General features: G+C 31.6%; 1 protein-coding gene across 5 annotated transcripts in view; it reads left to right on the top strand.

The window, feature by feature from the left end:
* The window catches only part of onecut (homeobox protein onecut), a 203,927-nt gene that overhangs the window by 180,548 nt on the left and 6,959 nt on the right, over positions 1–16,420 (top strand). For 4 of the 5 annotated variants that reach the window (XM_022066777.2, XM_022066776.2, XM_022066779.2 and 1 more), the window contains one exon: positions 8,677–8,789. In XM_022066777.2, the coding sequence (XP_021922469.1) occupies positions 8,677–8,789 (113 nt within the window). Of the gene's footprint in view, positions 1–8,676; positions 8,791–16,420 lie in introns of those variants that run through there. The other variant, XM_087354346.1, reaches the window with a different exon arrangement.

Raw genomic sequence — 16,420 nt, 5'->3', positions numbered from 1 at the left:
AGAAACAACAAATACATAAAAGCCATAAAACTTCGTAAAGTAATTAAAATTTGTTTCTCCATATCTAGGAAACAATGCAGTGGAACACAAGTTTTTATAACACCGCGCAATTAATTTTTAAATATTTGTGTACTGAATTAATTAAAAAAGAATCTTACTTAACCAATTCCCAAATAAGAAACTCGGGACCCTAAAAGTACTTTAACCTAACACTGAATCATCTTAGTAGACTAAATTTCATCACTAAAACTCGACAAAATTAGATCACTTAAAGCTTATAGTTTATGCCAAATTGTTGTACGACGTTTTTGTGTTCATAAATGTAAAAGTCTTTTATAAATTTTATCGTTAAAAATAATAATTGTATAACATATTCTAAGAAATGGATTCATTTTTTTTAAATTTAATATTGTAAGCTTAGTCACTGCATATAAAAATTGCAATTTGCCAGTTCTTAAGGCCTATTAAAGGCGATGTAACTTACAGAACCATCTCTCCAAAGTAAGATAATTTATAAAACGTGTTTATGTAAACAGTTCAATGATAAATTTAGCCATAAAGAAAGCAAGCTACTACCAACGCTGAAGAACCACAAAATCAAATCAACTCTGTTGATTAACCTATTGAATTACAAGTCTACAACATTCCAACGATCTGAACGTATTGCTTATTCAATATTTCCCTTTATTTTCCTTAATTATATTATCGATTAATTAATCGAACTACTAAAATTTTACATCGAGTAAAATCTCGACTTTTACCGAGTATTGATCAATAAATACATATTATTAACAGACATTTGTTTAATATCCAGCAAATACACATACTTTATTTGGTCACTGACTAAATAATACATAGATTAAATGATACCAACTTAACAGCAACATAATTGTTCAGCCTTTGTATTACATTGCTATTAAGAACAGTGGCTACGCCTTATATAATAATAGTGTTATATTAAATATTCAGAAGAATTCCGTAGTGAAAGATATTTAGTTAAGGAACCTCGCAGAAGAATATTGATTTTATTCTGTCTTTAGATATAAAACTCTCATGTCAGAAATGTTCTAGAAGCTGTCAGATTTTATCGTGTATTTTCTATCTAAGATTGAATAATTGGTTACATAATAAGACCATAGGCCTCCCAAGTATCGAATACGCATGTTTTAAGTGTATTCGTAACAAACGCGAGATCGGTAGAGTGCATAAGAATCGAATCCCGTTTTGATCCAATTTTTCCTTCAGAATAAAAGCCAGTTTTTAAACAATTTTTTTTCAAATTTTCTTATACATCTTGTCAGTCATTTCTCATAGGTGACCGCTATTTGCTAGTACTCTCCCATAGAGATATACGAAAAACATTGCTTATAACGCAAAATAAACAGACGACATGAATTATGTAATCGAATTTCGATGTTACAATCGTGTTCTAAGTAAAATTAAGATCAACTCGAATTTAAAATATCCATAGCTCCCTAACCGTTTAAAAACGTTGACGTATTATGACATTTATATCTGAGAATGATCTCAGAAATAAGATCATCGGACACTGGGTGTACGTAAACGCTAGACTCATATTTGCCTGGAGGTTGTTGAAAGGGCTGTTTTTTGTAAGAGGTAATAGAAATTCTGTTGATATTACTTATGCTGGTAAGGGAGGGTAGAGAAACCGCCATCCAGTGTCAGGGTGGGATTGAATCTAATAGGGTTGCCGACGATGCGGGTAGGATAATCATGAGGGGGTAAAATTATTCACAATTCCTAACCTGAACAAGTTAGACCTCCGAAGTGGAAACAGACTTCGTTGAGGGTATCGAGTTGCTGATTCATGTTTTGGTTGGCGGTTTTGCGAAGCATAGGATCCTTACTTTAAACCTTTGACAATTCTTGCTTCATTAACCCATATGGGTTTCATTTCAGTACAGACCTCAAGGGATGAAATCTGTGTGCGGGAGTCACAGCTTTGAATGCTGAGTTACGTTTTATATGTCTTAATATCTCGTTGTAAGGATGTCTGACTTCTTCTGCGTTTGTAAAATAGTGTTAAGGATGATTTATTTCTTATGGGTTTGGGTGCAATGCAGACTCGTAGGTGGATACCAACTTTTTGGAGAAACAGTGGTTTCCATCTTCATGAATGAAGTTGGGGACAGGAAGTTGGCATTTGCACACGTGTCTGTACTACGCCAAAGCCAAGAAGAACATTGTCCTCAAAGCACCGAAGACATAAAATCTCACACTTTGGTCTTCTTATTAAAATAAATCTATCTTCTGTATTAACTTTGACAGAGCTGATCAAATTTCAAAAGTTTCCCCGAAGGATTCCTAAATTATTTGAGGTCAAATATAGAAATATACTTGAATTTATCGAATTTTGTTGTTGATTGTAAGATAATATTCACTTGTCAGTAAATCTGGTCTAAATTTATGCATTTTTGGTGGGAATAGTTTACTTACTTTACAAAAGAAGCTTGGAATAATAATTAAAATCACGAATTTGAATATAGTTTTCGTCTTTCCCTGCCAGGGGACATACTGAAGATACTTTGTACGCGAATAACATGCGGTTATTAATAAATATATGGCTGTGAACTCGTTATTTAAACATTTTCAGATAATGATTATGAAATGTGTCCTATTGTCTATCATAGATTTCAGTCCATGAATCTTACACGTGTATTCTCCTGGAAGTTTCAACTTGAGAATTGTCATGTGTTCGAAGCCTCTAAACCTGTTTCTTTTACAGTGGTTAAGTAATACGAATTTAAATTCTTTGTCATTTTCTCTCTAACCTGACTGTACAATCCACGACTTTCATTTTTGACACATTATATGCCTATATTTTATTGTGATGAATTTAGATATGCATTTTCATAATGACAAGTATAAATTAATAGTACTTAATCTGTATAAATAATAAAGTAGCAATGAAACTGTCTTTTTTCCTTTTAAAGTTGGTGCTTTTTAAAACTATTAATTTCTTATCGGGTTCTGTATTTAGCTACTACGAAATCGTTTGCATTCCTCCAATAATTCTGTTTTTAATTAATAAAATTTCACGAAGAAATTGTTTGTGGCGAGTAACATGGCCGTGGACTGCCGGCGTTCGTCATTTGTTAAATTGCCCGTGATTTCCACGTCACCTTCCGTTGACTTCTCGTGGTATAAGCCTTGCAAAAACTTTGACACTAAACACTTTGTGTTTCTGAGTACTTTTGAAAGATTCATACTAAGAATTGATCTTGGGGTCAGAACAGGCGTACAAACCTTATTCTGTTGAACACAAAAAGAATTGTAACCGCTAAATTAAACAGCTAACATAAAATATCCCTAAGATTACACTTACATACGGGAAATATTCAGAACTGGGTTGCTACCTTGTCTAACTCAGGTATACCCCCTCTGTAACTTTATTCCATTTGTCATGTTGGGTTAATACCTTCAAATACACTGAAACAATCTCCAAATTTTAACTTAGAAGTAATTATTATCTTCCAGTCTCAGTTGGCTTTATGTAAACCATTAATTCAAAAAGTTCTTAAATACATTAAGAATCAACGTACAAAATCCATCCACCGCTTCCGTTCAAATTTTGAGCTCTGAAGTTGGTATTGAAGTTTTTGAGCACTTTATGGTTCCTGATTTTACAACACTGGCGTAACAGAATAAATCGTTAGTAGAATTGACATTCATAGAATCATACCAACATAGACGTTGAATTAAAAGTGTTAATATTAAACAAATAACACACTAGTTACAATAATAGTGAAACATTACACATTAAAATGTCATAAAAAATCAATATTTGGAATTGCTGGTCGTATATATGTACTTGACATCAAAAATTTTATCTCTTAGAGGTTTTTATTTACTTTTTTTAAAAAATATTTTTAGTTCGTGAATATTTAACAAGGTTAAAAATGAGTGGGAGCTATAACACCTCTCCCCCCCAAGTGTCTGCTTGGTGTGTAGCGAGGCAGCTTTACTTCTTAAACGCAAAAGTTTTTTCAGGCTTTCATTTAAAGTTGTATTTCCAATGGTTTTATCAAATTAAAATAAAATCTGTTTCACTTCATATGTAATAAACATTCAGTGACATGTTTAGAACAATTATACAGCTATACAGAGGCGAACAGGTATTCGTATTGGCGTAGATGAACGCGTAGGAACTTAGAAGAAGTGTCTTGCAATTCGTCTAAGGATGAGAGACGCTGTATTTCTCTCGTACACATAAAACATACATTATAACAAACGTAGTGTATTACGAATTACATGCATGATACCAGGAAAGTGGGTAGGCGGTTTTGGATTGGATTAATTTGGCTTAGGTTAGAGAGTACTGACGTGCTGTTGTAAACACGGTAATGAACATTCAAGTTCCATAAAAGGCAGAGAATTTCATAACAGCGATTCTTAATTTATGAAGAATAAATCGACTCTTTGGAATTATTTATTTAAAAACAATGCAAATATTTAAAAAGGAACATTGTTAGACATTTCCCGCTGTCTGAGATGTAGGATTATTTTACGTGTACGACGTTTCGGGACTTAACTTTATTCCAGTATTCATGTGATTGGTTGTTTTGATACTGGTACATTTAGTTTTTAGGGACCAAATCCGGGACCTTTCGAATCAATCACCTGACCGAAAAGTCGTGTTTATAAATTTTCCCTCAGACAATTTCTCAATATAATGTGTATATAACGAATCATCCATTTTCACAGACTTTTAGACAATAATTGAATGTAAGTAAGTGACTTTTAGAACTGAAGCTATAAAAGGCAATTGAACCTAATAAGCAACGTAAGATGGCCTATAGAAATAAATATTATAAAAAGACTTATGTAATTTATGTTCACAGACACACACCAGTATTTCACTGTTTTTATACGTAATTTGATGACGTCACCAAGGCATTGTGGGTATTGTTATTAAGTAAACATCCCCTGACTCAGTCTGTCTTCCACATTCGTATTGGTGGAACAATTTGGGATTTTGGGGGTGTTCAAGTCAATATCTAGCCCTCTGACGGTCGGGCTTCACAACAACCCCAACCACAGCCTTCTTATTCCGTCTCCACCACCTTTCCTTCCCTCGGAAATCACTCAGAAAGCTATTATGGAAATCACAGTGAGATATATAGAGCATAGTCTAATGGGTGCTTCCCTGGTGTCCGAGTGACGTTTGCTAGCTTTGGCGTCCCCCCACGTGTTCTGAACAGGTTGTGCCTTACATCCACTTCATATCACTATCTTTTACTTTTGATTTGTTGTACAAGATTGTAAAATGATGATCATAACGTACATTTGGTACACAAGCGAATATATCGATTCATAAAATCGATATAATGTTAAGAATTAGGAATGTCTGTATATGAAATATTAACACAGATTATTATGGTATTTAACGATGGTCTGACAGTCACTGATCGTAAATAGATCATGATCGATGGTGAAATTTCATTATAAGAGAAAGTGGGATGCTAGAGAAAATGTTAGTTGTGTTCTACCCGATCCCCACATAAACAGGTATCAGAATTGATTTTTTATTTAAAGAAATTCACCTCTCATTTGGGACAAATCACACCTTGCTTCTTTAAGATACGTTAAATGGTATCCTTCCGCCTTCGATTAGTTCCCCTAAATGACATCTCCTCTTTAGACAGTTGGAATGTAGGGACTAAATGTAATAGCCTAAGTAGATCTGTGCACACTGAAATAATTAACGCATAAAATTGTTTATAAAGTTACCTGAAGCTAACGTCGATTAATAAATCCCACACAAACCGAACTATTATCTGCGCAATTTTGTATGAAATTATATAAAATGTACAGGTGTACAGAAAATTATTTTAGAACATATTTCTTCTCGCAGAAACACTTCTAAACGATCTAAAACTTCTTGACGATGGTGAAGAGTCAATTGAATAAAAATTTTCTTGGATATTATCCATCGTCTAGTAAATATAAAACGTAAATCGACGTTTCAGAGATGGGACTCTATCTCCGTCTTCAGGTTCCTACACAGTTGGGCCCACTAGATAGAGCTAGTCCCTATGTCCGGACGATGTTTGTTGTTAAAGTGGAACGTAAATGTTACGTCCTTCTCCCGCTAGTAAGCGCTGTTACTCATAGTACGGTAATATGGTATCCCTTATTATTTATACTACGTTTATTGTACATGGAAAATGTGAGATTTAAGTTTATAATCATCTCTTAAATATGTGAAAATTGGACTTAAATGAATATGGTTTCTTTCTTGGCTGTTGCACCAAGAAGTCTTGTAGCATATACTACTGCTTGCTGAAGTGTTACGTAAGACTACATAGCGAACAGCTTTAAAAGGCAGCCATCTTAATATTCGCCACCATGAAAACCTACAACCTCACAATAAACGGTCATGACAATTATTATATCATAACATGTAGGCTACTTGTAAATCAACATAGAATCTTTCTAACGCAGTGTCATATTTAGTAAATTACTTACGTGCTTCATTCGTCCTCGTTTAATCCTTCCGGTCAGTCTAACCTAACCTTACTTTTCTCCTTCGCGTGTCCGATGCCACTGAGCCTCCCGCCCTCTCGCAGCGTAGTGTGAAACTTCGCCCACCGCCTTCCTGTTCAGTTCATAATGAACAGCTGGGGAAAAAAAATACGTATCCTAAATGTAATGGGAAAGAAGATTACTTTGTTCCCATAATTCGATTTTCGAGCGAGATTAATCGACAGACTTTGCTTATATCCAATTATTTTGAGTTAAAATCGATAGCATGTTCTGTTGTGTGTTTGCAATGCATGCACCTGTAGAAATAGCTTGCTTCATGTATTGAGACCGTTGTAAAAGTCAGCCTACATCAAAGTACATCCCAATTTCTTTATTTAATTCGAAAGTTGTTGGTAATTTTCGATACTAGCATCTCACGTTTTCAACTGTAGTATTCAGCGCCCACAATCATCGCACATTTACAGCGAGTGATTTTTGTTTCTAATTATTTATTCATTAAATTAGTCTTGAAACTGGGCGCTACTTTGAATAAACTGTGACATCTGTAGATGGACGTACGACTATGTCGGACCGACATTTTTAAAATTTATTATATATTTCACACATTCCAATGTCCCAAGCTGTTATTCTCTATCGATATATCTGTTTTTCTTCTGAAGTAAGTGTCATTTATGGAAACTGAATTACGTACATTATGCACGAAAATATTTTACATTTTTTTTTTTTGGTTTGTGTCTGTGATATATTTTAAATTGCATGAGTATTTCATATGCACGATTATGTTCCTTGTACTGATATAAATATTTGTAACTTACGTCTTAGTAACTAGATTATGTGTTTAAACTTATTAAATTATTACAGATTTGTTATAAGTGAAGTGTGGGATATCTTAAGACCCAAGGAGATTTATACACAAAACGAAATTTTAAAGCGAACTTTAATGTATTTTACAGCAAAAACTTTATGACTTCCACGTCTTGAAGACTGTAGTGGCAAATAGAATTTATTTAACGGTAATAATTACCGTTAATTTTTAAAGTAGGGCCTAAAATATAAATTATAGGCAAATGAGAATAAATAATACTTATCTATACAGTTACTAGCTACACAGAAAAATGTGTTTTAAAATTTTAATTTACTAATTAATTTTTTGTGTACAAAGATTATGTATCTCTAAGCAAAGTATATGCGAATTCCAAATTCTGAAAATTTGTTTTAACACATTTATTCAGTTAATTTTATAATTCCATTATTAATCACTAATAACAAACACCAGTTTAATAAAACTACAATGCTTAATGCATATTTTCTCAAGTGTTACATAATGCCAAAATTTGTAGGACAGAATTCAGTTAGCATATTCATTGTTCTTAATGACGTCACAGAATAGCCGACCTAACCTAACTTATGTGAAAATAGCCACCCTTAATCACAGACTTATAAAATGGGAGTATATACGTCTTACACGAACCAGAGGCTGTCATAATGTGTCTCAAATTAAACTTTATGGATCTCTTATACTAAATTTTAGTTGTTTAAAATTGGTCACTTTAATTTGAAAAAAAAATCCGATTTAAATAGTATTTTATTAAATCGGTAATTCTTACTAGCAGAAAGAGCATGGCTGAAACCAAAAATATAAATTTGCTCCTTAAAACTGTATTATCTGCTGGAGTACGATATCTTTTTCTTCTTTGACAATGAGTTTTATTAAATGCCATTTTGTTCTGTATTCGTTTCATAACTACTCCATTAATCTACATGTCACATCATCACTTTGGTATGAATCTTTGGGGTTAACTTTCGTCTCTTCTGCTAAAACGTTATATTACATATAAGAACTAATATCTTCCTGTTTTTGATGTGGACTCTAAGAAGTTTGAAGAGATTAATATGTGTAATCATCACTCCTTAGTTGGCAAGCATCACTTGCTAGTGAAAATTCTCGTAAATATCGAAATAGTGTTAAGGTTGGCTATATTTGGAACTAAGCATTATGATAGGAGGAAGAGGATATTATTCCATTAAAGCGTTTGGGAACTTAACGCCGTTAATTTTTTATCTTAAAATTCAAATTATCGATTAATTTTCAAATTGTTAATGTCAGGTGTCAATAAAACGCAACGTATTTTATTTGATATGAAAGTAATTGAATGTTTCGTGTTTTAGCTTGCAAGAGGAAAGAAGATGTACAGAACCAAGCCGACCACACGCCCACGCCCAAGAAGCCCCGATTGGTTTTCACCGACCTACAGCGCCGTACTCTACAGGCTATTTTTAAGGTGTCCAAAGTGTCAGCCATTTTGTTTTCCCGCCATTTTGTTTTCCCGCAGTCACTCATTTTGTGTAAAGACGATGATCAAAGTAACCGGGAAGTGTCCGAGAATATTCGATACAAAAATAAACAAAACATCAAGAATATCAGGAAATATATTGGTACAACACTGGAAATTTGTTTAAAGAAATTGCATAATCTCCTTAAATGACACCATGAAGGAGATTAGGTAAAACAGGTTGAGAGTTCGGTATCTCCAGCATGTTGCTGAAGAGTGTCTTCGATGAAGAATTGAATTGTTTTCTTACGATCAGAACAATTGAATAAATAGCAGAGTGTTTTATCAAGCGACGGATAATTTAGGAAATAGAAATTATATTTCGTAATTAATTTTTCGGGGTCCAGGTTTATTCAATTACATATGAAAGCACATAAACTTAATTAAATTCTCCAGAACACAATCATTAGATATTAGTTATAGATGTAAACGATATGCATTTATATAAGTACGAATATAAAATGTTTAATATAACATATCGCACCATATTTAACGGAAATAGTTACTCAGATATATTTAATGTAATTAAATATAAATTCGAGTGTTTGGATCATAAGAAATATAGGATTTTACCACAGAATTTGTCGGAGACCGAATACAATTGAATGTGACGTATCTCAGTTAATTCGATTATGGAAAAACTACGTAGGTTGTATGTTCGATGATGTGTTTTAACGAAAACTTAAATAATTTTTTTAGTGATTTTGATTACCTTCGTTTCAGAATTCAGTTAGAATGTGCAATTTTATCATAGACAGGAAACAAAACACCGATATTTTACAAATGATTTAAATAAATATACAATAATTTGTTTATTTCATGTACAGTTAAGTTGACGTCACATTTGATTTTTTACGAAACGTCATTAAAGGAAGGGGTACAATTTTTAGGTTTTCAACGTGAAACGTATTGTATGTAATAATTACCTTTTTAAAGAATATATTTGCAAGTAATGGGACAGTGATTAAATAACTCATGTTGTAAAAATTAAGAAAACATTACGAGAAAAATCATTGTTAATGACGAATTTTACATGAAGATATGGAGTAAGATTAACGGAATCATTGGCAGTTGATATCGATGTCTAGGAAGGAAAACTATGTGGAGTATTAAATTAGACTGAATAATTGGCGAGTTCACAAATGTAAGTATCGTGTTTGTAATTTGAAATATGCGGAAGGAATTCTTAATTTTTTTATGTTACGTTTATCTTTTAAATTTACTGATCTGCGGTAAGATATATGATCCGGGAATATATATTTTGCAGAATCTTCTATTATAATAATAACGAGCAATTAGTACTACGTCGTTTTCAATAGAAGTATTGTTTTCTGTTAAAATATAAATGTCAAATACACTTGATGACATAAACCGATACTTATGAAATTAATAGTTATGAAAAAGCGAATATCTGGTGACTTCATCGCTAAAAATATCCTTGAATAGGAATCGATAATTTGCGCAACTTTCTTCTCAGAAATACTAATTAATTAATATTTAATTTTTACGTCGAATATCACATACTGCTGAAACACTGTTTCATTTTTACACTTTGGAGTGTTTTCTTGACTAAAATTCTGACTAGATAAATAATTTCTTAGGTGTGTCATCCCAATATGTTCATTGAATATGCAGCTTTATTCAGATTGCGTTAAAGTGACTCAGAAATTAAACAACAAATCAGTATATACATATTTAAAAATTTCGTAACTAAAGAAAATTTTTAAGTATTAAATTAAGTTTCCACAACGTGGGAAATGGGATGCTAGTAATAACCAGGGAATATTAAAATATTATAATAAAAAGCGTTTTAAATTTCTTTGGAATTAAATCGAATAATTTTAATAAGCATTAATGAAGAGAATAAGAACTCGCTTTAAGTTGAACTATATAAATTAATTCTGCGTTAAATTAGCAACAGAAAAACATAAAACGTGACGTTTTAAAATGAGCCTTATGTATGAGAATGTATCATACACTCAACTTCAAATTGAAACTTAAACCATATTTGTGTGTTAGGAGTATAAATTTTGAAATTATAAAAGTACAGAATCGTGGATATCATCTAGAAAAATATAAGTACTAACTTTCAGGACGATTCTTATTAATCAAGTTTTCAGAAACACCAGAGCTCGAATTAGCCAGTTGTGTCTACAGCAAGCGAAAGTTTTAGCCCCAAACTCACATTACCAGCATGGAATCGAATATACGAAATTAATTTATAATAGTGAAAATGAACCTGTTTTGTCTCGAACTTCATGTAAAAAATATTAATAACACGATCGTAATATAGATTACAAAAAACACAAATAATAATTGAATAAATTGTTGGTTCCTAGTTCAACTATTGAGATATATACAAGCTGAAAACCGACATGTCATTTTATATTCTCCGTACGCAGTTCATGAATTGTGTATGTTTCCAAGGCATATGAAACATAAACATATTCTAACGAATACGATGAGGAAATTTTCCAAACATTAATGAATTTTACATTGTGTTTATCAGTCGTATATGAACACCGCGTATTTTTTTTTTTATAAAAACTAAGATAAATTCTTTTGTTCTAGCGGAATATAATTCATTATTTAATCGTGATAGACGAGACACGAACTGAAAAGCTTTATCGCAGCTGACAGTTCCTGGTATACAAGAAAGAAAGTAAACATAATTTGAAATCTAACAAATGGAATGATTGGATTTTTCCGTTTCGTTGGAAATTCTGTCCTACATCAAAACAAATAGACATGTTGACTTGCCGTAAGTTTTCCGCGCTATTAAACATTTCAATAATAAAGAAAACAAGAATTGAATAATATACCATTATTTCAATATCAGATTAATTATATTATTGCCGATAAAATACGTCCAGGTGAATTATAATTAATTTACCAACACAACTATTCGATAACTTGTTTTCGTATTAATATTCACGTACATTAGCATTCATAGTCAGTGGGAAATTAGATTATTCTTAGGAAAAGTGGGATATTTTGTTGGGTTACGTTGAATCATGTCCAGTGTTCGAGATATATTTCATAACAGGACTTAGTTCTACTCGCGTCGTCAGGTTATTTATGGATTTTTTTTTATAATTTCAGAGAGTGTCTACAAGTCGGACAAACCTGTGTCTCGTAGTTAGCATACTGTTATAGCAATCAAAACACACATAAACCGCGCCCCCACTAATCTTAAAAGCGAATACATTTCAAAATCTGTCACTGTAATTACGAAGGTCCAGCATGATATAAATTTTTCTCATTTGACTAAAAACTATTTAAGCATTATAATATGGCTTTGGATGATTTGCTTGAATATTGGGGCGAAGAAATTGTTTAGTCGTATTTTGTACATTAATGAAAAAATACTGACGTTCTTTGAACTCTAAAATTAACAATTAACGTACTTCGTTAAATTAATTAAAAGTTTTTACATTGTAAAGTTTTGCTGCTTTTGAAGAAATACGTACCATATCTTTCATCAGAATAAATTAAGTACTTAGTAACAGACCGCAACATCTAAATATTTATACTCTGAAGATGAAGGAAACATTCTTCTCTGAACCGTTTGTAACCACATGCAACACAGTACGGAGATATTATATATACAACTAGACTATGAAATTAAAGACAAGAATCATATTAACAACTTGATCCAAATAAAATTTTACCATCACGGAAATATAAAATTCAACGCTAAACTTTAACAATCGCCTCGAAGTAAAATACTGTAAACTTCAGAAGTACATTCAAGATCGAAATGAAGTATATTATTTTACTAGAAAATCTGGAATAATAAAAATTATGTTAATGTTATAAAAGTAAAAATTTTCAGAAGCGATTTAGCTGCAGAACAGAATAAGTGATTGATTTTAAATACGTTATTCCAACAAAATATATATTGTCCATAAACACGCATCGTCGGACAATTTTAACAATCATGCTTTACGAATATTGTTTTTCCCAAAAAAACTGCGTCTAGAATGTCGGAAATAATTAACAAGAAATTATTTAATTATAATATGAGGCATACTTACAGAATCACGTTAATGCGGTTCAATATTCTGCAGCTTTAAAAAAATATATTTGAATTGACAAATAAACGATCCGTATGAAATCACAACTGTGGGCATAAATTATATGGTATTCATTCCTAGAAATACTTAGCATCAAATGATAAGTCCACACTTAAACTAAGACACTTAGCACGAAGAAGTATTTAGTAAGAAAGATGTTAGTTTGTGATCAAATATAAAAACAAATTTTACGAAAACAATTTATGGAATTTATTGGTATGGATTATATATAAAGAAACTATTCTCAAAGTACCTGAAGATGTACAAAAACGTAACTTTTATTAAAAATATTGTCACGTATGATTTAATGCTTCTCAGAGAGTTAATTTAATAAGTAAGTAAATTAATCTGTGCTACGTATACGCCTTAAGAAACAATTGTAATTGTATTAAAGAATTTTTGAAGACGTTTTCAGCGTCGAGCAAACAGCCAACCGACAAATCAAATTTAAACTCTGCTAAATGTACAAGCCTCGTCGAATCCATAATTACACTGTATGAATATTCCGTTCCTAAACTGATTATAAGATTTCTGCAAGAAATATAAATGTGATCGATGCCCCTTTCGTCTTCGCCTGTTTTAATGAAAACTTCTATGAAACTTTTGTGCTCTAATGTTTATTCATAATAAAAATAAACTAGATGCGTCCTTTGTTTGCAGTGTATTTCAGTCTGAATAACTTTACTTAAAGATACAAATGACACGAACAAAGATGTTACATTATTTCTTAACCAGCGTGCAATAAAGTTACAAGATGTATCACAAGGTCAGGATAGAAATATAGTACTGAAGTTGGAATTGATAACTTCATATTTATCTTATTAGACTTTATATCGATTTATACTGTCGCTTTTAATATCAAACGATATCTCAGATTAGTAAGTTGGAAAAAGATTAATTAAAATATCTTCAAAGAAAATTACGTAAACATATACTTAGGATACGTCGAAAAAAACTAAGAATTATTAAATATGTCTGGAGAAAATTGTATGGATTATGTTATTTGAATATCAAGGACCCTTGAAAAATAATACTAATTTTTATATGTACCGTGTTTATGTGACGCTGTATCATGAGCAAATTCAAGACTACGTCTGCAGTAATATAAGTAAGGGACGTGTTATTTTATGCAAATATTCAAATCAAACAGTATTTTCAATATAATTAATTTAATGTTTAAAATATTAATAAAACGTATAGTAATATGTATGGTGCAGTATGTGTTAAATTACAACATGGATCGCGAAATTCTCTTCAGAACGTCATCTGACGACATGCGAAATGTAACAAGATTACAGCCTGTGTAACACAAGAGATATACCAAATTTTAAAACTGTGCAGTTCCGTAACAGTATTAGAAACAACTGACAGTGTTTCCGTTAAAATGCATTGGACTCTTAATCTACTAATCGTAATAGACTTTTAAAAATATTTTTTTCTATTTTTTTTTATAATCACAGTCTTGTTTATGACTGTGGATATTAATTTTATTTTTGTATGAATATTAATAAATATTACTATTTAAACGTAAGTAATGTTTGAAGAGTCCTTTGCATAAATGAGAGGATTACATTGAAGTAGAAGATGTTTTTTTCAGTGTGCATGGTTGAGAGACTAAGGCACTGTTTGGAATAATTTCCTCTCGTTACAGAGGACTCTTCAACCAGTGTCCACAAGTTGTATCCACTCCTGTCTCCTGGAGATACCGAACTCTTGTACCTGAATTCCAACGTAATGGACTCTGGGTGCTGATATTTTGATTAGCGCGTGTCCACAATTTGGGGCAAGTAACTCTCCTGGCTCCTCGGTTGCTATGATTGTTTACAATTCATAAAATAGTTGCTTACCTCCTTTATATTTCTGTACTTGGCCATGTCAGTGCCGGACACAGGTGTGTATTTAGGTGAAACTCATCAAATCTTCAGATGCCTCGTTTTTCAACACGCAATCCACATCGCATATTAATGTTATACATAAATAATCTCGCGATGGTGTATCTAAATACAACTTCGGAATGTGTCGAACTCGGACTTTTATAAAATGAAGCCGTAAAGAAGAATTCTAATTGTAAGTATAAAGATTTGTCGTTTTAGATGAGAGACGGAATGTGTAGGAAAGTTACTCATGTCAAGTGTTATGAATCATAGATATTTTTAAAAAAATTTTAAAAACACGTACTTGATATTAATTAAAACATCTTCATCGTATCTGAATCCGGCACTGAACTTGGCTGCTTTATAAATATACATGAAGGACCAAAGGAACTCAATCCACAGTTCAGATGCACCGGAAATCAGGTGAAGAGTTTGTGACGGTGTTACAGGTCAATGTAATTCATGTCCGATTTCAGTCTGGTTATACTATTCTGCATGATATCAGTTTTATGAGTCCTAAATTTTCACGATTTGTCAGATAATAATTTGATTTTTATGTAAATATATCAAGTTTCATGTTGAAGTTAGCAATGGAAAATGAATTATCTGAAGGAAAGTCACGTAAAATTATTGTTGTTTCCTGAAAGTAAACGTAATTAAACATAAATTGTATACAAACATGTAAGGCGGATAATTATAAAATGACCTTGAAGTATTCTGAACAAAAGCCAGGATCAATTTAAGCGACGATATTGGATGTGTTTAGGTGGGAAGGATGAGATAATGATAATATTTTTGTTACAGGAATAATTAACATATATTGATAGAAAAATTTATGAATTTTAGTCATACCTTATGATCAATGTTTTTTATAATAAAATGTTTTGTTACTTCGAAAATGCAAATTAACAGGACATAAATATAAAATTTAACTACTAAGTTTGCATAAATTCGTATAATTTTCTTGCTTGTCACGGAATTTACATTTACGTTTAAAACTAATTTGCAGAAATGTCCACGTGGACCTGAACACGTGTGTGTTTGTAGTCATGTTGTATCGACCAGTTGAGTTTTTTTTTATTTCAAATAAGTTCCATCCGGTTAAATACTAATCGGTTTCAAAATTGTTTCAGACAAAAGTATCATAACTTTTTACGTACATTTCTTGGAAACTGTAACATGTTTACAAATTACTGTTTAAACTGATCAGAATACGTTGATATATTTGGATGAGGTTTAAACATCGGCGAAGACTCGTATATAATATTCTTAGCGTTTTAGTATTACTTAATTTAATATATATTTGCTAATGAAGACTTATATTGTTTTCTTAGTGTCGTTACAGTGAAATATTCGTGATAGAAATGGGCTATGCATATTTTCCATAACGTTAGAAAGAAATCTGCTACCGTACCTACTTAATTTGAGGGCATGCATATATCAGATAACGATATAAATACTGTATAATAAATTAGAAATTTATTATAATTTAAGTAAAGGTACTAATAAAGAAATAATAAAAAAAAAACATGCACGTGTTTCAAAATTGTTATCCGAGAGAAATTTAAAATACAAAACAGTTAGTTTATTTACAAATACATTATATTTCAAATATTTTATTACTACGCCC

This window comes from Zootermopsis nevadensis, unplaced genomic scaffold (assembly GCF_977971745.1).
Source record: "Zootermopsis nevadensis isolate Lab colony 2312 unplaced genomic scaffold, Znev_1.0 Znev_ptg000023l, whole genome shotgun sequence".
Taxonomy (NCBI): Eukaryota; Metazoa; Arthropoda; class Insecta; order Blattodea; family Termopsidae; genus Zootermopsis; species Zootermopsis nevadensis.
This window is presented reverse-complemented; position numbering and strand designations above follow the sequence as displayed.